This window comes from Orcinus orca, chromosome 1, assembly GCF_937001465.1.
Source record: "Orcinus orca chromosome 1, mOrcOrc1.1, whole genome shotgun sequence".
NCBI classification, from domain to species: Eukaryota; Metazoa; Chordata; class Mammalia; order Artiodactyla; family Delphinidae; genus Orcinus; species Orcinus orca.
Window position 1 is genome coordinate 175,402,382 of NC_064559.1, and position 20,421 is coordinate 175,422,802.

Here is a 20,421-nt window from a genome sequence, read left to right on the forward strand (position 1 = left end):
TCTGGCGCGGTGGAGCCAGCCTGGCGCGCGCTAGGAGCCTATTGGCTGGCGTGGTTCGGTTCACCGCCCGGATTGGCCGGAGCCACGCCTCCTGGAGTTCGTCTGGGAGCTGGGCGCTGGAGATCGCGCAGGAGGTAATTTTTTCTCTGCGTACAACGCAATTGGAACGTGGGCCTTCGCGTTACCCTGTCTTCATCGATTCGGCCCCGGGGTGGGGATCCCCAGAGGATGTGGCGCTGCCTGAGCTAAGCTTAAAGCACGCGTAGGAGTTATACAAAGACCGGGGAGTGTAGGGGAAGGAAGGATATTTGGGAAGGGGCAAGCTGCCAGGGAGGGTGGAGAGCTCACGGCGTTCCAGGAAGTTAAAGAAGCCGGGACGGAGACAGGAGATGAGGCTGCGGAGGTTGAGAGCGACCGGCTAGCAGGAACACTTTTGAAACAATCCGTGCGCGTGATAATAAGGATTTGAATTAAGCCTCCGGTAGGGACAGATTGTAAGTAATTAGGAGATATAGTTGACCTTGAGGGGTTTTGGACATGATTCCTGCTACCGTGAGTGTTGTCCCTACCGTAGACTAGCCCTTTCCCAAGGGCTCTGCTTCCCACCAAGGACTCTCAACCCTTTATCTCTTTGATTATTTGCTGTTTCCAGTCCATCTTCAACCTTTCTCTCGAGTCTTTTCATTATTCTGAATTGTTTGGATTTTTCCCATTCTGGAAAAAGGGGAACCTCCTTTTACTCTACCCCATCCCAAATTAGTTTAACAAGTATTATATACAATTTGCCTGGCACCGTGCTCGGCTCTGGGGACACAACAGCCAACAAAAGATACCCAGTCCTAGCTTATATGGAGTTTTACAGTTAAGTGGGGGAAGCAGACACTGATCAAAGAATCACAAATAAATATGGAATTAAAATTGGTATAAGAGCAACAATGGAGAAGTACACAAGAGGGTAAGACTGGGGGGGATCTGATTTGGACATTTAAGTCAAGACCTGAAAAATGAGTAACTGTTAGGTAAAACATAGAAGAGCTCTCCAAGCAGAGGAAATGGACTGGGTGAGGCCTCAAGGAGGACAGACACTTGGGGATTTTGAACCAACTATTTCAGGACAACATAGTTGTTCCGTAGTGAGCGAGGGGGATGGGGCTTGTTGGAGCCTACAAAACTTATATTAAGAGGATTGGCTTCTAAGAGAAATGGGTGTGACAGCCAAAGCCCTCTCCAGTGGCCTACAAGGTACTTTGTAGTCCTAGGCTCTCCACTTTCTTTACCTCTCTGACCTCATCAACTCCTCACCCCTTCCTCATTCCATTCTAACCATGCTGGCTTCCTCATTGTTCTACAAACACCAGGCAACCTCCTTAGGACCTTTGCACTAGCTTCTTAGGATTCCTTTCCCACAGGTATCCATTCACATGGCTAACTCCTTCAACTGCTTTAGGTCATTGGCCAAATATCACTTTAATAAGGCCCACCTTGACCACCTTCTTTAAAATTGCAACACTCCCACACCCCTACCCACTCATCCCCTTCACTGCTCTACTTTTCCTCTTTATGTTAGTATTTATCACCTAACATCCTATATAATTTACTGATTGTATGCGTTATTTATTTCCCATTAGACCCTAAGCTCTGGGACTTCCCTGGTGGTCCAGTGGTTAAGACTCCATGCTCCCAATGCAGGGGACACGGGTTCAATCCCCGGTCGGGGAACTAAGATTCTGCATGCCACACAGTGTGGCCAAAAAATAAAATAAACCATCTATAGACTTCAAATAATGAAATTAAAAAAAATAATAGTATAAGCTCCAGGAACCTTTGATGTTTTATTTACTGAAGTATTCCAAGTACCTAAAACTGCTCCATAAATATTTGTTTAATGAGTTAATGGGAAGCTATTGAAGGTTTTAAGTAAAAAAGTGACATGATCATGTCTTAAAAGATTGTTTTAGTCTTTAGAGAACGGATTGTAGAATGAATGATGGAAGTCAGCGAGTTTGGTTAAGGAAGATTGGCTAGGAAGTGGAGGGGGTGGGTCTCGTGGAAGGGATTGGAGGAGGGGGAGGGAGCATTCCTCCATATAATGGGATAAAGGACAAGGAAGGTGCAGATGGAGGTACGTTTGTACATTCATTCATTCTTTTCTCGGAAGGAGGAAGCAATCTCTTTTGATGAAAATGAGGTGTGAATTAAAAAGTTTGAGGAGAGAGTTTGAACCAGAGGCTCAGCAGGGACTGCAGTATAGCCAGGTGCAAGCTCTTCAGGCAGACCTTCGGAGTTTGAATCGAAAAGTTGCTTAATCACAAGCTTGTTTCCTTATAACTGAAATGAAGGTAATCCTAGAACATACCTCATGGAGTTGTCAGGAGATTGAGAAATCTGGTAAAGCACTTAGCATAGGGTCTGACATATAACACTCACTAACTGTTAGCTACTGTTCTGTTAGGCAGCCAGAACAATAAGGGAAGAGTGAAGATCAACCAGATGTGTTTTCTCATTCATTACTAATGGATAGGCGGCTATGATCTACTAAATCAGGAGATTAGGAATAAAAATAGCTCATCCCCGTGCCCGCCCTGCCTCCCCTGCCCCCCCCTCCAACCCCGCCACAGTTTGCCATCTTCTCTCGGGCAAATCTTTCCCCTCTCTGATCCTTGGTTTCTCCTTTTTTTTTTTCCCCTTTGCATTTTATGTTTTAAATCATTATCACAGAGGTTTCTCCTTTCTATAGAATGAGGGTTTGGACTAGATGATTACTAAATGCTGTTTCAGTGTAAATGTGCTACATCTCTAAGCAGATAAACCTCCTACCTACACCTGTACTCCCAGGGATACACAGGTGCTCCCGCACAGGAGGCTTTGCTCCTTGACTCAGCCCAGCCCTGGCCTCTTTATTTTGTTTATGTCTCCAAGACTATACTAATGCTGGTCCCTCTGAGGCCACTTGCAGGACCTCAGCCCTACTGGTCATACCTCAGTGCCACAGGCAGCCAAGAGCAAACCCATGAGCATCTGGGGAGTGCTTGGAGAAAAGCTAGACACTTTATATGAATGGTGTGGGGAGGGAGGTAGCTTTACCTTCTGCGGGGCCCTAAGATTCAACCTCATGGCGACTGACTACTTTGGCTGGGCCTTTCCTTTCTAGTCAGTCATGAGGAAGCCACGAGCAGCTGTGGGAAGTCGAAGTCGTTGCAGGAAGCAGGCATCCAGCCAGGAGGGAAGGGAGAAACGTGCCCTCAGCAGCAGCCAGGCCAAGCCGTCTGCACCTGACGGTGAGGAGCTTGGTCTTAGAGACTCAGGGGCTGGTTTAATTGGCCATGAAAGGGGACAGATTCAGGCTGGGAAGGGAGCATGGTATGTATCAAGGCATTAAGGAACTAATTAAGGTTCTAATTCTGACTTTCCTCTGTGGCTTTGGGATAATTGCTCTGAATAGCTGCTTTCTTACCAGTGACATGGCGTAGTAGTCTGTGCATTTCCTTCCTCACTTGGCTCTCATGGGATCAAATGAGTTTATCAACCTGTCAGTGTTTTGTAAATGGGAAGGCCCTGCACAGGTATGTATTATGCTTGGCTGAAACATGGATTTTCATTATGACCCAGAGACAAAGGAGCCAGGGGTATCACCCTGGGAAATGAAGGCCAGAAACTTGGCTAAGGCTACCCAGGGCTAGAGACTCCAGGTCCCAAGCTTAAGCAAGGGCTTGGGGGTGGGGGAAGCTTTAAGTGGAACAGACTGAAACCAGGCCACAGTGCCCCAGATTGCTGGTGCACAGCCTGTGCAAGGACGATCTCTGAGTTTTCTGAGGCTCCAGCAGGCCTGGCCAGGCAGCAGGAGGAGGTGAGATTGCAGGCCCCTGTCTCCCCGTACCATCTATTCAGAGACACAGCTGAGGTGACAGTCTTCCGGAAGAGCCTGCTGAGCTGGTATGACCGAGAGAAGCGGGACCTACCCTGGAGAAGGCGGGTAGGTGGGTGAGGGGTGGGGACGGTGGAGTGGGGGAGGCTGGTGCCCAGCCCCCTCCACACTAACTGCCCATCTGGAATTTCATTGGCAGGTGGAGGGTGAGGTGGACCTGGACAGGCGGGCATACGCTGGTGAGTACATCTCCTGAGAGCAGGGCTGCTTTGCCTGGACGCTCTCAGGTCTGGGTCTGTGGGCTAGGAGCAGGGCTGGTTAGCCGTGTCCTCATACCAACCCCTCTTCCCCAGTGTGGGTCTCAGAGGTCATGCTGCAGCAGACCCAGGTTGCCACGGTGATCGACTATTATAACCGATGGATGCAGGTGACTTCAGGGAATGAAGGGGAGGGTCACGGTCCAGACCCCAGATGACTCCTTTGGGGTGGGAATAAAGAAGGCTTCTTCCACCTCCTTCACCTTTGGCTTCATCTCTTTTTGCCTGCCTTCGGGCTGTAGAAGTGGCCAACGCTGCAGGACCTGGCCAGTGCTTCCCTGGAGGTGAGAGCCACCCTAGGGTCGGGGAATGGGGACTACTGAGGACCGACCTCTGATCCCTCTGACCTCTGACCCCACCCACAGGAGGTAAACCAGCTCTGGGCTGGCCTGGGCTATTACTCTCGAGGCCGGCGGCTACAGGAAGGAGCCCGGAAGGTAAGAGGGTGGCGGGGGGCGTGGGAGCCCCAGGGCCTCAGGTATCTTATAACCTTAAGCCTTCGCATCCCAATCAGGTGGTAGAGGAGCTAGGGGGCCACATGCCACGTACAGCAGAGACCCTGCAGTGGCTCCTGCCTGGTGTGGGGCGGTACACAGCCAGAGCCATTGCTTCCATTGCCTTTGGCCAGGTGAGCCCATAGCCCACCCCCATATTGTGTGTGCCCACCTTCCCTCCTCCCAGACCAGGCTGACTCCTGGACTCCTCTGTGCCAGGCAACCGGTGTGGTGGATGGGAACGTAGTACGGGTGCTATGCCGTGTCCGAGCCATTGGTGCTGATCCCAGCAGCACCCTTGTTTCCCAGCAGCTCTGGTAGGATATTGGAGTAATGGGGGAGATTGGGAGAGTTGTCTCCAAAGGATCTTTGGCTCACAGCAACGTTCCCTTCTTGTAGGAGCCTAGCCCAGCAGCTGGTGGAGCCAGCCCGGCCAGGAGACTTTAATCAAGCAGCCATGGAGCTGGGGGCCACAGTGTGCACCCCGCAGCGCCCGCTCTGCAGCCAGTGCCCTGTGCAGAGCCTGTGCCGGGCACGCCAGAGGGTGAGCCATCTGGGGAAGGGGCAGTCAGGGGTCCTAGGGAGTGACCCCTGCCCCGTGACATCCTGCCCTGTCTCTGACTCTCAGGTGGAGCGGGAGCAGCTCTCAGCCTCACGGAGCCCACCAGGCAGTCGTGACGTGGAGGAGTGTGGTGAGTGCTAGCCCTAGCCCTTCCCTGTACTGTCGAGGAGCTGCCTGTGGCCGCCTCATTCCATTTCATTCTACAGTCTGAGTAAGATTCTACAGAGCTGGGCCAAGGCCTGCTCTCTGGGCTTGGCACCTAAGCCCACCTGGCCTGAGTGGGGCTCTTGGATCTCTGTTCCCAGCTCCCAACACTGGACAGTGCCAGCTGTGTGCGCCTCCCACAGAGCCCTGGGACCAGACCCTGGGAGTGGCCAACTTTCCCAGAAAGGTCAGTCGCAGGCCCCCCAGGGAGGAGTGCTCTGCCACCTGTGTTCTGGAGCAGCCCAGGGCCCTTGGGGGTGCCCGAATTCTGCTGGTGCAGAGGCCCAACTCAGGTACCTTGATCCTCGGAGTGCAGGGAGGTGGCATGAGCAACAAGGAAGAAATAGAGGCATCAGTAGCTAAGGCCTAACGGGTACCTGGCTGCCCTCCCTCTCAGGTCTGCTGGCAGGACTGTGGGAGTTCCCATCTGTGACCGCAGAGCCCTCAGGGCAGCACCAGCGCAAGGCCCTGCTGCAGGAACTGCAGAGTTGGGTTGGGCCCGTCCCGGCCACCCGCCTTCGGCACCTGGGACAGGTGAGTGAGCAGAGGAGGGGCCAGGGATGATGGCTTCTGTGGCCACATCCACAGGTCTGTTTCAGCCTCTTGACACTCCCCCCAGGTGGTCCACACCTTCTCTCACATCAAGCTGACATATCAAGTATATGGTCTGGCCCTGGAAGAACAGACCCCAGTGGCCATTGTACCACCTGGAGCTCGCTGGCTGACCCGGGAGGAGTTTCACACTGCTGCTGTCTCCACCGCCATGAAAAAGGCACTACCTTTGTTGTCTTCGTTGTACTTTTTGTGTTTCCTACATGTTCTAAGTGAACCTGTTACTATGTAAGCAAACAAAAAAGCATATTTTAAACAAAGGTGCTGGGGTATGAAGTTGAGGGCTCTTTGGGGTCAGATGCCAGCCCTGCACTTTCCTCCTCTCTTCTCGTCTAGGTGTTCCGTGTATACGAGGGCCAGCAGCCAGGGACCTGCAAGGTGAGTGTCTTGGCCCTCACCCAGCCATCTCTCTCCAGGACCAAATCCACAGGTTTTCAGTGAGGCAAATGATGCACGTTTGGGTGAACAGTCTCCATGACAGACTTCCCTGGGGCGAGAGAAATAGCTCTGGACCAGACTTTACAATCTGGGTCCAGGGTAGAGAGGGGACAAGAGCAAATGATGGAGACAGTAGTGTCACAGGTGTGTGAAATGTTTGTACAAGATTTTGTGGGATATGAAGTGGGGAGCTATCATTTTTATCCAGGAGGCAAGAATCAGGAATGGCTGCTTGGAAGGAGTGGCTGGTAACCTGGGTCCTGGAAATAAATTGTTTTCTCCAGGTTTGGAAGGGGAATCAGCTGTAAAGAAGTTCTTTCCAGGCCCAAGAGTAGTGTGAGCAAAGGTGGGGTACAGTACAGTCTGCAGCGCTCAAGGAGCTGTGAGCATTTGGTTTAGTTGGAGCGGTGAGCAGGGCCTGCCCAGGCCAGTCAGGAACGTGAACGCCAGGCCACTGAAGCATTTTAGGTGGAGAGAGGAGTCATCTTTGCATCTTAGGAAGACTGCCTCAGTCTGCCTTTTTAAATTAATTAATTAATTTCTGGCTGCGTTGTGTCTTCGTTGCTGTGTTCGGGCTTTCTCTAGTTGCAGCGAGTGGGGGCTACTCTCTGTTGCGGTGCGGGCTTCTCATCGCGGTGGCTTCTCTCGTTTCGAGCACGGGCTCTAGGGCTTTAGGTGCGCGGGCTTCAGTAGTTGTGGCTCGTGGGCTCTAGAGTGCAGGCTCAGTAGTTGTGGCGCACGGGCTTAGTTGCTCCGCGGCATGTGGGATCTTCCCGGACCAGGGCTCGAACCCATGTCCCCGGCATTGGCAGGCGGATTCTTAATCACTGCGTCACCAGGGAAGTCCTCAGGCTGCCTTTTAGAGAGTTGATCGAAGAGTTAGATACTGGTAACAGGATGGAAGCTTTACAATATAAGACTAGAATCTGAGCTAGATCAGTGGTGTGGGGGGAGGGGTGGAAGGAGAGGATTCTCTGTTGCCCCCTCAGTACCTCCTTCCTTCGGCTTCTGCACAGGGTTCCAAAAGATCCCAGGTGTCCACCCTGTCCAGATGGAAAAAGCCCAGCACAGGCCAGCAAGTCCTGGATAGTTTCTTTCGGCCCCACATCCCCTGCTGATGCACCCAGCCTCAACAGTGCAACACAGTGATGCCTCTGGAAGCCCCCACCCCCTGAGAATCCTGTTTAATAAAGTGCTGATTTTTGTAGTCATTCTGGAGACTTTCCACCTTCTCCTTAGCCCCCTCACTCCTCACCTCTGAGGGACCCAGGAAGTGGTAAAGTCCTGCTTGGTCCTGACTTCCACTGCTGAGCTCCTAGCCAGCCCTGGGCAGATGGAGGAGGGGAGTGTTCTGTCCTGAGTGATCTGTCCTCCTCCAGCCCCAGAAGAGAAGAAGGCAGCTGCAGGGAGCCCCTGCCAGTGGCTGACATCCAGCGCTCTCAGTCCATGTCTCTGGTCAGCTCTGATTGGAGTTGTGTTATCACCCTAGAGCAGGTGGTTGAGCTCAGCTCTGACTCAGCCCCTCCCACCTGCAGTGGCTGGTCCCTAGGGAGAGGGGAATCACAGAGGAGGATTTGTTTTGTCTTAGACTCCTACCTCAAATAATAAACCATTTATTTAGGGATACATTACATATGCAGTGAAACAATACAGAAAAGCAGAGGGTTTTTAATCATAATATTGGGAGTGTGGTGGAGAGAAATGGGGTCAGAGAAGGACACAAGGAGGGTTCAAAAATATTGGTTATGTTCTATTTCCTAATTGTGTAATTCCTTTATTCTTTACATTTTGCATATATGTTAGATATAGACAATATGAGAAACGTTTCACAGTTTAAAAAAAAGTCCCATCTCTTTGGACCCCTGTGAGATTCAACTTCTGGCACAATGAGATGGAGGCCACACCTGGCTCCTAAAGACAAAGCCTTTCACTCCAGGCCTCTGTGGGTGTCTCTCAGTTCCAGCAGGCCCTGTGCTGGACTCCCCAGTGCTCCAGGACAGGCGGCTACACCCAGCTTCAGCCCTTCTCAGGCTTCCTGGACCCTGGCAGCTTGCTCCTGCACGGACTGCCACAGGGCCCGAATGTTGCCCTGGCCAAATCCAGTGGCCCCCTGCCTCTGAATCAGCTCCAGGAAGAAAGTGTCCTCTGCAAAGAGGGACTTGGTGAAGACCTGAAGCAGAAACTTGCCTCTGTCACCATCTAGCAAGACCCCCTGTCGGGCCAGCAGGCTAGGCTCTAGCCCTGCAGCCAGGATCTGCTTCTCCTTGCCTGGCTGCTGGTAGTAGGCCTCAGGAGGAGTCAGGAGCTGACCCCCGGCCCCTACCACACCCTCAGTGGCTTTCATGATATTTGGTGTGTATAACCCCACGTGCTGCAGTCCAGGTCCCCCGTTCCGGGCCAGGAACTGCTCCACCTGGTCCTGTCGGCTGGTGACCCCCAGCAGGGACTCGGCCAGCACGAGGGTAGGGACAGCACTACCCGTAGGGGCCTGCAGGGCGGTGAGCCTCAGCCCCCCGGGCCCGGACTCTGCTGCCACCTCCAGGCCCAGCTCCGGATCCTCACCTGGGCTCAGCGGCAGGTGGTGAAAGCCTAGACAGTCGTGGAACCAGCGCATCAGTTTTGGGGAGCTGCTGGGGGTGCAGGCCAAGGTCAGGTGGTCCACGTGGCTGACCCAGCCCGGGCCAGGTGCGGAGGGCACAGGCCTAAAGCCGGGCAGAAAGGGCCCGCAGAAGCCAGTGCGGTCCAGCAGCGTCACGCTGAGGTTGCCGGCCGGCGAGCTGATCACGGCGTAGGTGGCGGTGCCCTGCTCATCCCGCATGCTGACAGGGGGCACCGGCACGCTGCAGCCGAGCGCCGCCAGCGCCCGGGCGGCGGCGCCCGCGTCCGCCACGTCGAAGCACAGGTTCGTGGCACTGGGCACCGCATGATGCGGGTCCAGGCCGTACAGCGGCTCTGCGGGCCCCGCGCCCTCGTTCACCAAAAAGACCGCGTCGCCGCTCCGTAGAGCCAGCTGCCGCCAGCCGTCTGCTTCCCGCACCGCTAGGGGCTGGAAGCCGAAGAGGCGCTGCAGATCCCGGGCGAGGGGCAGCCCCGCCGGCACGTGGAAAGCGATATGGCACAGACGGCGGGCGGGCGCGGCCATGGCGGTCTGGATGGCGTCCCTGGCCTGTCCCTCTCCTGGGGACAATCACTTGTCCGGGACTCGGAGACTCTCAGTCCCTGGCTTGTCGTCAGAAGCCGGTGGAGTCCAATTTTGCCTGCAGACCGCGTTCCTCGATCTTTTTCGGGGAGAAGCCACAAACGGACCACTTGGGGGCTTGCGGTTCCCTCTGCCGAAACACGCCAAACTGGGGTTGCCTGGAGACCACCGAGTCTGAGCTGCGGCTCTAGAGAACCACGCGGAGCCAGTACAGGGGCGGGGCGAGAGAGGGGGGCGGAGCCAGTGACTGCCACTCTCCACCCTCTCGCTCAGCCTGTGTGGCCGAGAGTACACCGGGGACACAGGACTGACCCTTCCCATGACCTCTGGCTGGGCCTCACTCTTGGGCACTGACCTTCCCACGGCCTCTGGCTGGGCCACACACCTTTGGGCACTGAGCCTCCCATCCCCGGACCCTGGAGATCACAATAGCTGCCTTCACTAGGTTCCTACTCATGCCCCAACCTCAGAGCAAAGGGAATCAGCCCTAGTCGGGGGAAGAGTCCGAATTTTCCCTCTACAAGCACGGAATTTCTTAGCAATTTCATGTTTTAGCTTAAAATTTTTGGAGAATTTTGCTTTTAATTGCCTAATGTTCCTTTAAAACTTAAAATAGAATAAAATGCTTTAAGTTACAGATTTTCACTTTTTCCCCAAATGGTCCAGAGAAATTTATGTTATAGGAAGATAGACCATTTATATAGCTCCTAAATGCATCTCTTTTTTGGGAAATCTTTCAGCTGCACCTTTTCAACCCCACTTCTCCCTTAACATTTTTTACGCCCTTGTCCCAAACAAGATTTGGAGAAAAAAACAGTGGCTCAGGATCTGAAAGGAACAGCTGCACAGGCATCCTTTCTCACCCTCCTGACTCTGTTAGGACTAGAATAAGTCCTCTTTGCTCTTTCCAGCTTCCTGACTGGGTATTAGGCCAGAGGAGCTTTCTGGGGGCATTTCAGGCCTTGCCACTGAGAACTGTGTGAGATCACTGGATTGAGGAAATTAGGAGTCTTCTGGAACTTCACCTGGTTGCTCTTGAAGGGTTTGGAAGGGCATTCCACGAAGAGCAAATGGCATAAGCAAAAGCTCAGTGAGGAATGTGAGCCAAACCCTCAGAGGAGCAATGGAGCATAAGGTTGGGGAGACAGTTGGGATGGATGCCTGTGGTCTGAGGCAATGCAAAAGAGATTCATTTGTCAGGCAGCCTGGTGTGATGACTTACTGTTGAGTTTCATTGGCAGGAGGGAGAAGGATGTGATGAGGGGACAGGGCTTAGAAAAACACCTGGCTGGGTGTTCAGGCCTACAGCCAGGAAGGCAGTACCTGAAGCAGTGGTGAAAGGTACTTGGTGCTACTCTGCACTCCAGTGAATTGGAGAACATGGACTCCAAAAGCCAGACAGACCTGGGTTTAAAAATCTACCTCCAACACTTACTAGCACATGTATAACTTTGGGCAAATTGCTTAACTTCTGAATCTTAGTTTCGTCATCTATAAAAATGGGAATAATAATAGTACCTACTTCGTGGGATTGTTTTGATTAAATGAAATAGTATGTGGTGCAGCCTGGCAAAAGATCCAGGTTTTAGCCTGTGAACCTGGGCCTGACTGTGGGGTCAGGGCATACAAAGGGCTACTCCTCCGTAGTCCTGAGCACTGGGAAGGCACTGAGAGGGCTCTGGCTTTGGTGGTGGATTCTGGGGGAGGGGGCCCTGGGAATAGGGATCTGAGAGGGCTGGTACAGAAAAGACAATGCTCTGCCCCAGCTATCATGATTGGGGCCCCAAGGGAGCAGCTTCCAGGCCTTTGGTCCGGGAGAAGGAATTTCCACTCAAGGGCTCCAGGTATGGACAGAGGGAACAGAAACAGGACCCCTGACCAATCACTTCTGACCTGGGGGAGGGTAGATTTCTGGAAGCTAAGTGGGGGTTGTCTTAAAGAAAAGGATGGGGCTTCCCTGGTGGCGCAGTGGTTGAGAGTCCACCTGCCGATGCAGGGGACACAGGTTCGTGCCCCGGTCCGGGAAGATCCCACATGCCGCAGAGCGGCTGGGCCTGTGAGCCATGGCCACTGAGCCTGCGCGTCCGGAGCCTGTGCTCCGCAACGGGAGAGGCCACAGCAGTGAGAGGCCCGCGTACCGCAAAAAAAAAAAAAAGAAAAAAAAAGAAAAGGGTGACCTTGTCTGGGGTACACTGCCCAGCAAGGGCACTGCGCTTGACTTTGGCCCAGTGCACAGACGGCTCTGGAGACCAGTTGGGGTTAGAGAACTAGACTCTACTTCCTGAAGCCCTGCTGGCGTCTTGGCCGTGACCTCCTGGGATCAGACTGGTGTCCTCCTGCGATCAGGACCCTGCGGAACTTTCCCAAGATAGGTCCTCCGAGCCTGGCCGCGGTTGCACTCCTCCTGGAGCTATTGATAACGAGGGTGGGCGCGCAGGTCGAGACCTGAGGGAACCGGCCAATACCACTGGAGGGCGCGCGCGCGGGTCGGAGAGTTTAGGTGGTGACGCCTCTCCTATACATCCGCCTTCTACAACGACAAGGTCAGCAGAGGTGGAGGTGGGGGCTGTGGAGGGCGGAGGAGTTGAACTGTCGGAGCTCGCAGACCCGAGGCACACTCGGCCCCTACAGAAATCCTGACCCCCGCCCGCTCCCCGCTCCTTCCCCTCCCCTCTCCCCTCTCCTCCGCCCTCCCTCTCCCAGCCGCAAAGGAGGCCCCAAAGCTCACACCTTTCAGGGCCCACCCCTCCCTCCCCTCCCCTCCCCCTCCCCCTCCCCTCCCCTCCCCTCCCCTCCCCTCCCCTCCCCTCCCCCTCCCCTCCCCTTCCCCTCCCCTCCCCCTCCCCTCCCCTTCCCCTCCCCTCCCCTCCCCTTCCCCTCCCCTCCCCTTCCCCTCCCCTCCCCTCCCTTACCTCACCCCACCCCTCCCCTCCCTTACCTCACCCCGCCCCTCCCAAGTTCCCTCCTTCCTTCCTTCCCCTGAAATCCGCTCCCGGAAACTCCCGCTTTTCTGGCCGCGCCCAGCCGGAGCTCCCTCCCCATTCAGGAGGCGACCTCGGATGCTCCCTCCTTTCTGGCCTTGCCCTTGCCCTCCCTCCCCGTGATTCCGTTCTTCTCCTTGAGCCCTTGACTTTTTATAAGGAGTGACCTGGAAGACCTCAGAGAAGGTGACTTTGTGTGTTTGTGTGTGTGTGTGTGTGTGTGTGTGTGTGTGTGTGGTAAAACACACATAATATTCACCACGTTACATTTTTAAGGTACGGTTCAGTGGTATTAAGTACATTCATGTCGCGCAACCATCACTTCATCCATATGCTGAACCCTTCCTCCACAGCTGACCATGTACCCTTTAGATAGCTCGCCACTCTCCCCTCCCCCCGCCCCTGGCAACCACTGTTCTATTTTCTGTCTCTGTTATGATTTTGACTAGGTACCTCATGTAAGTGAAATCGTGCAGTGTGTGTGTGTGTGACTGGCCTGTTTCACTTAGCATAATGCCTGTAAGTTTCATCCATGTTGTAGTATATGTCAGAATTGCGAGAAGGTGACTTTTGAGTTAATTCCTGAAGGAAGTGAAGGGGCAAGAGGAACCAATGTAAAGGCCCTGAGGCAGGAATGGGGCTGGTGTATTGGAGCAAAAGTCCAGTGCAGCTGGAATAGGATAGGGAGGAGGGGGAATAGTAGCCGTAAGGCAAACTTTGGCTTTTACTCTGAACAAGATAGGAAGCCACTGGAGGTCACCTTTAAGCTGAAGGGTGACCGGATCAGACTCCACATTTCTATTGAACCTTGCTGAGTTGATAATAGGATGGAGGTAGCAAGGGCAGAATGGGGAGGCCGGTGAAGAGGCTGTTGCTTCTAACATTGTCTGGAGGACTAGGGAAGGCTTCCCAGGAGAAGCTGAGACCAGAAGTTTGAGTAGGAATTGACAAGGTGAGGGGTACCTTTATGTGTTGGAGGTTGGGAGTGAAGTGTTCCAGGTGGAGGACACGGCTTATACAAAGGTGTGGAGGTGAGAGCAAGTGTAGTTGATTGGCAGTTGTTAGTACAGTTGGCCCTTTTTTTTTAAAAAGTTTTTGGCCGCACTGCGCAGCATGCAGTTTATTAGTTCCCCTGACCAGGGATCGAACCTGCATCCCCTGCAGTGGGAGTGTGGAGTCTTAACCACTGGACTGCCAGGGAGGTCCCAGTTGACCCTTGAATAGCACGGGTTTGAACTTACATGCGGGTCCACTCATATGCAGGGTTTTTTTTCAGTAAATACATACTACAGTAGTTCATCATTCGTGGTGCGTTGAATCCGAGGATGCGGAACTGCAGGTGTGGAGAGCCGACTCTAAAGTTATATGCAGATTTTACAGGGATTTCCAACTGCACAGGGGTTGGCCCCCTAACCCTACCACCCCCCACCACGTTGTTCAAGGGTCAGCTCATTAAACCCCTAGATTGGGAGCTTCCTGGGGAAGAGATGTATTTTCATTTCCATAGGGCAGGGCCTCTACAGGCGCTCTGAAGACCTGCTGATACCACCCTCTCCTTCCCTGTCACTGTGAAGTAAGAGTGCCACCTGGGTTAGACTAACCAGGGCTCTGGGTCTCACCAACACTTACATCATCAGTGAGTTTGCTTTACTGATTTTCCTCTCTCTCCTATATATCTTCATTCTGTCCCTTTTAAGAGAGATCATCAGGTCTCTTTCATCTTAAAAAAAAACAAACCAAAAAGCCCTCCCTCTATCCTGCTTACTTCTACAACTATTTTTGTATAATTCTCCTACCCTTCACAGCCAAACTTATAAAAATAAGGATTTTTAAAAATTAAAGTATAGTTGATTTACAATATTGTGCTAGTTTCATGTGTACAGCAAAGTGATTCAGTTATATATATATATATTTTTTTTCAGATTACTTTCCTTCATAGGTTACTACAAGATATTGAATATAGTTCCCTGTGCTATATAGTAAATTCTTGTTGCTTATTTATTTTATGTATAGTAGTTTGTATCTGTTAATCCCACACTCCTAATTTATTCTCCTCCCGACCCCCGTCCCTTTCCCCTTTGATAACTATAAGTTTGTCTTCTATGTCTGTGAGTCTGTTTCTGTTTTGTATATATATATTCATTTGTGTTATATTTTAGATTCCACATATAAGTGATATATATTTGTCTTTCTCTAACTTCACTTAGTGTGATATTCTCTAGGTCCACCCATGTTGCTGCAAATGGCAATATTTCATTATTTTTATGGCTAATATTCCATTGTATATATGTATATATATATATACATATATACCACATTTTAAATAAAAGATATTTATTTATTTGGTTACACCGGGTCTTAGTTGCGGCAGGCGGGCTCCTTCGTTGCGGCTCCAGGGCTCCTTAGTTGCGGCATGCATGTGAGATCTAGTTCCCTGACCAGGGATCAAACCCGGGCCCCTGCAGTGGGAGCGCGGAGTCTTATCCACTGTGCCACCAGGGAAGTCCCATATACCACGTTTTTTTTAAATTTAACATTTTATTTCATAGAACTAACATATACAAAGTAAAAAAAAGTGTCTGAGAACAAAAAATGATTTTCCGAGTACTTTTTTCTTTCTAGTGTATCATTTATTTAATAAATATTTGTTTTACTCATACTACGTATGGGGAACTTTGCTATCTGCTAAGAACACACACACACACTTGGCATTGCCCCTACTTTTAATTTAATTATGGATAATGGCTATTTGTAATAAGAACAAAGGCTTCTATGCTTAACATACATTAACTCATTAAACAAAAATACTATAATCATGTCCACTTTGTAGTTGGGGAGACTGAGGCAAAGAAGAGTTAAATAATTTGCACGAGGCAGACAGCTGGTAAATGGAGAGGATGGAATTTCAAATCTGGCTTAGTTTTTAGTTTTTAGTCTCTTAACCATTATAGTGCATTTATTCTCTTAGCTCCCCGCCCACCGCTGGCGCCTCTCCACTTGTGGGATCTTAGTTCCCCAGCCAGGGATTGAAGCCAGGCCTACGGCAGTGAAAGTGCTTTCTTAACCACTGGACTGCCAGGGAGTTCCCTGCATGTATCTTTTTGAATTAGAGTTTTCATCTTTTCTGGATATATGCCCAGGAGTGGGACTGCTGGATCATACGGTAGCTCTATTTTTAGTTTTTTAAGGAACCTCCATACTGTTTTCCATGGAGGCTGCACCAATTCACATTCCCACCAACAGTGTAGGAGGGTTCCCTTTTCCCCACACCCTCTCCAGCATTTATTGTTTGTAGCCTTTTTGATGATTTGATTTTTGACCATTGTGAGGTGGTACCTCATTGTCATTTTGATTTGCATTTATCTAATAATTAGTGATGTTGAGTGTCTTTTCATGTGCCTGTTGACCATCTGTATGTCTTCTTTGGAGAAATGTCTATTTAGGTCTTCTGCCCATTGAAAATTAGTTTTTAAAGACATAAATTATGTAAAATTTCACTGCACATGCTTGCAATAAATATCCAAACATATAGGGACTTCTCTGGTGGTCCAGTGGCTAAGACTCCACGTTCCCAGTGCAGGGGGCCTGGGTTTGATCCCTGGTCAGGGAACGAGATCCCACATGCTTCAACTAAAAACCCCACATGCCGCAATGAAGATCCCGCGTGCTGCAACTAAGACCCGGCACAGCCAAATAAATAAATATTTTTAAAAATCCAAACATGAAAAAACATAAAATCAAAAGTAAAATTCTCCTTTGCTGACTACCCTGCAGAAATAACCACTGTGAAGAGTTTCTTGTGTATCCTTTTTAAGCATTTTCTATGCATTTATACAAGCATATATGGCTGTCCTTTTTCCTTGATGCATCCAGTCTTTTTTTTTAATTAATTTATTTTTTATTTATTTATTTTTTTGGCTGCATTGGGTCTTCGTTGCTGCACGCGGGCCCCCTCTAGCTGTGACGAGCAGGGACCACTCTTCATTGTGGTGCGTGGGCCTCTCAGTGCGGTTTCCTGTCTTGTTGCAGAGCATGGGCTCTAGGCGCGTGGGCTTCAGTAGTTGTGGCACATGGGCTTAGTAGTTGTGGCTCACGGGCTCTAGAGTGCAGGCTCAGTAGTTGTGGTACACGGGCTTAGTTGCTCCACGGCATGTGGGATCTTCCTGGACCAGGGCTTGAACCTGTGTCCCCTGCTTTGGCAGGTGGGCTCCCAACCACCGCGCCACCAGGGAAGTCCTGATGCATCCAGTCTTGATGTATCCATTTCAATACATATAAATCTAGCATGTTATTTTTTTCAATTTAATTTATTTTTTTATACAGCAGGTTCTTATTAGTTATCGATTTTATGCATTAATGTATATATGTCAATCCCAATCTCCCAATTCATCCCACCAACACCACCCCCAGCATGTTCTTTTTAACAGATATATAATATCCTGTTGTGTGGCTGTTTTATAGCTAATTTAACCAGCCCCCTGTTGAGTATGCAAATTGTGTTTCACTTTAGCTATTTATAAAATGCCACAGTAAATATCCTCTCTGTAAGTCTTTGTGCATGGGTGAAGTACATTTGTAGGCTAACTTCTTGGAAGTAGAATTGTTGGGGTAAAGGCTGTGTGTATTTTTAATTTTCATAAATTTTCATAAATTCTGCCTAATTGCCATTCAAAAAAGTTGTACCTAATTACACTCTCACTGATAACTTTGATAGTTTAGCCACATTTATTGAAAGAGTTGTCTACAGTTGCTTTCTCCACCTCTTCACCTCCTACTTACAGCACAACTCACTCTAACTTGGCTTCTCTCCACCACTTCACTTTAAAAGGATCTAAGGAGAGGTTGACCGCTCTCTCCTTTCTGAAACACTCTTGCCCTGGCTTTTATAATACCGTACTTGCCTGGTCTTCCTCTGCCCACTTGTGAATGTTGGTGCTGCTTAGGGCTTCAGTTACCATCTGCATGCAGATGACCCCCACATTATTTCCTTCTTCCTAATCTTTATCCACCTGCTTATTTGCCATCTTGATGTGCACGCATGTCCCACAGGCACCTCAGATTCAACATGCCCAACATCCTCCTCCTCTGGTGCTCCCTTCTCAGCAGCTGTTCCACTGCTGTCCAGTGGTCCTAGCCAGAAACCTGCAAGTCATTTTTGAACCTCACTGTCCCTCAACCTTCACCTCCAGTCAATCACCATGTCCCTGCCCATTCTATCTCCATAATGCCTCTCAAACTATCACATCTCTCATCATCTCCCCACACTACCCAAGTCCAGGTCCTCACTGTGTACCACCTGCACACTGCAATGACCTTCTAATTGCCCCCCTGGCTTTAGACTTACTACTCTCCAAACCAGTCTCCACCCTGTAGCCAGAGTGAGCTTTGAAAAATGCAGATCTGATTATGTTACAGTCTTGCTTAAAACCCTTCACTAAGTTCTGATTGCACTTAGGGTAAAGACAAATAAATCTCCCCTGGCTGATTAGGCCTTGGCAACCTAACTGTTGTCACCACTAACAATTGTTAGTCACCAACTGTTGTCACTACTAACCCCCTCCTTCATACTGTAATTAGTTTCTTGAATGTTTTATGCTCCTTCCCACTCAGAGTTTTTGTCTTTGATGTTCCTTCCTGCCTGGAATACTCTCTCTTTCCCTCCTGCCTTGACCTGGCAAACACCTTCTCAATAAGTAGGTCTCAGCATAAATTTAACTTGTTTGAGGATGCCTTCCAAGACCCTGAGACTTATGCCCAGTGCCTAACACAAGGGTTGGTATGTGTTGAGAGCTCAATAAATATTTACTAATGAACAAGCGAAGGCCTCAAGGGCCAGGTGGGTGATTACCAGACTGCAGTTTTTCACATGACCTCTGGGTGTCACCCTTGGCCTCAACTTAACCAGGTCTTGGCTGGGAACCCAGAAGGAAGGGCAGATTTGATGCCCAGCCTGGCCCCATCCATCCAGCAAACTGGGAAAGGTTATGGGAAGCCCAGCTACTTCCTGGGTCTGACACGTTCTCCATCTGCTGTGGGTCAGCTGGCTTGATAGGGTGACCGATCATACCAGTTTTCCCAAGACTGAACTGCCTGTGCTCCCAGGATGTGGAAATTTTAGTCGTAAATCTGGGACAATCCCAGGCAAATCAGGAGGATTGGTCACTGAACCGTGGACAGAGGGGTTGAAACCCCCACCAATGCACTAGACTAAGGTCTAGGCCCAGCAGGAGAGCTGGCTCCAACCCAGCCAAGCTCCTTGCAGCAACACCACTGGTGGGCTGACCCTGTAGCCTGGTGGTTGTAAGAATTTAGGGAGAGAAAGTATATATACTTTAAAGGAATATAAAGAGACCAACTTATGTCTGACAATGTCTACCATTTATTCAGTGCTGCTGGGCATAACATACTTATACATATCTTTTCTAATCCTCACAGAAACCCTAAGAGTACAGAAGATTGTTTTCCTTTCAGAGATTAGAAAACTGAGACTCGAGACCAGACTCAAGTAACCAGACCAAGTCACGCAGCTGTTAAGTAACATGGTGAAATTCAAACCCTTATCTGTCCGAGTACAAAGCTTCAGCTATTTTCACTGAATCTTTAGCCTGGCCATTTCCTTCCTTCTCTAGTCACCATTTGAGAGCCCCAGGAGTGTGAGTAGGAGGCAAGAGGCAGGTGTGGGTGGAAAGGGTTGAGGAAGAGGGTCTGTGATCAGGGCCTGAGTGGGGGGTAGGGGATCCACATAGCATTGACAGCTTGCCTGTCCACATCAGAGAAGTCTCTGCTGTCTTGAACTAGGTGTGGGCATAGCCTGGGGACTTCAGGGAGGCCCCTTCACAGGCTGTCATCCTGACACCAGGCTGTATATTCATCAAGAAGCCAAGGCTATGTTTCCCAGAGTCCAGGATGAACCCAACCAGGCCTTATCTGATTGCAAATGGACATCTGGACATGAGAGAGGCACAGGGGAGGGGCCATCAGGAGCTAGCCATAAACTCAAGAGATAAGTGAGGGGTGGGGGGATGATGGGTGGGGATGTGACAAGGGTCATGGTAAGTACAGTGCCTTGCCCAGAGTTTAGGCTCAGTGAGTGTTGCAATTAATGAGATAGCCAACTGCCCCTCTTTCCTAGAAATATCTGTAAGGCTGAGTTTTATTTTTGCCCAGATGGTTGTTTAGGAATTGAACTGCTTTTGAATACAAAACAAGAGTTGGTTGTGTAGAGGCATGAGCAGTGGCCTGACTTTGGTTGTGTGGAAGAATGGGCAGAGGCCTGACTAGGCTGTGCAGTGGTCAGAGCCCTGATGAACACTTATTGGTCTGGCAGCCAGATATCCACTCCACAGGAGGTGTGATAAGCCAGACTCTGGGATTCCTTTACATTAAAAGACAAAATGCAGGCATCCTTCAAGAATTTTAAGTTCTCCGGCAGGAAGGTGCTTTGGGCTGTGCTGTTTTACTTTATTTTATTGGTGATGTCCAAAGATTTTTAGGGTGCAAGATCTGTCCTGGATCATCTTGGCCTCAAACCTGCCAGCCCCTGGCACTGGTGTGGCCTGGCACCCCATGGCCAGGTTCTTCTCTGTGGCTCCACTCTGCCAGCCAAGCCATCAGATGGGTGGTACTTGAGCAAGTCTTACCCAGAGTTGGGCCATGTCTCTGCTCTTCCCTAGCTGGCTTTCCAGCTTCCACTAGAGAACTGGGCCTTGTACATTCTAGGGAAGGCTGCGGATCTGGGCGTAAAGCAGG

The 20,421-nt window shown here is 50.5% G+C and overlaps 2 protein-coding genes across 12 annotated transcripts; one reads left to right on the top strand and one right to left on the bottom strand.

The window, feature by feature from the left end:
- The first annotated feature begins 8 nt into the window (after positions 1-8).
- On the top strand, positions 9-9,309 carry MUTYH (mutY DNA glycosylase). 11 transcript variants are annotated; one of them, XR_007471996.1, is made up of 16 exons: positions 9-134; positions 3,152-3,278; positions 3,825-3,973; positions 4,065-4,104; positions 4,219-4,292; positions 4,425-4,466; positions 4,548-4,619; positions 4,697-4,810; positions 4,896-4,993; positions 5,076-5,220; positions 5,305-5,368; positions 5,544-5,735; positions 5,840-5,976; positions 6,031-6,282; positions 6,391-6,432; positions 7,509-7,602. XR_007471996.1 is itself a non-coding variant. In XM_049698810.1 (16 exons), exons 2-16 carry the CDS (start codon positions 3,158-3,160, stop codon positions 8,358-8,360), a joined length of 1,539 nt encoding a protein of 512 aa, XP_049554767.1. In that variant the 5' UTR covers positions 9-134; positions 3,152-3,157; the 3' UTR covers positions 8,361-9,309. The 11 variants fall into 11 exon arrangements, 10 of the variants coding, with proteins under 10 accessions (XP_049554767.1, XP_049554764.1, XP_049554774.1 ...); XM_049698810.1 differs by lacking the exon at positions 7,509-7,602 and adding an exon at positions 8,296-9,309 and having other exon boundaries at positions 6,031-6,214; XM_049698807.1 differs by lacking the exon at positions 7,509-7,602 and adding an exon at positions 8,296-9,309 and having other exon boundaries at positions 6,062-6,282.
- Positions 8,236-12,342, bottom strand: HPDL (4-hydroxyphenylpyruvate dioxygenase like). The gene has a single exon (XM_004285738.4). The coding sequence runs from the start codon at positions 9,632-9,634 to the stop codon at positions 8,519-8,521; it is 1,116 nt and encodes a 371-aa protein (XP_004285786.2). The 5' UTR covers positions 9,635-12,342; the 3' UTR covers positions 8,236-8,518.
- Between the last annotated feature and the right edge of the window lie 8,079 nt (positions 12,343-20,421).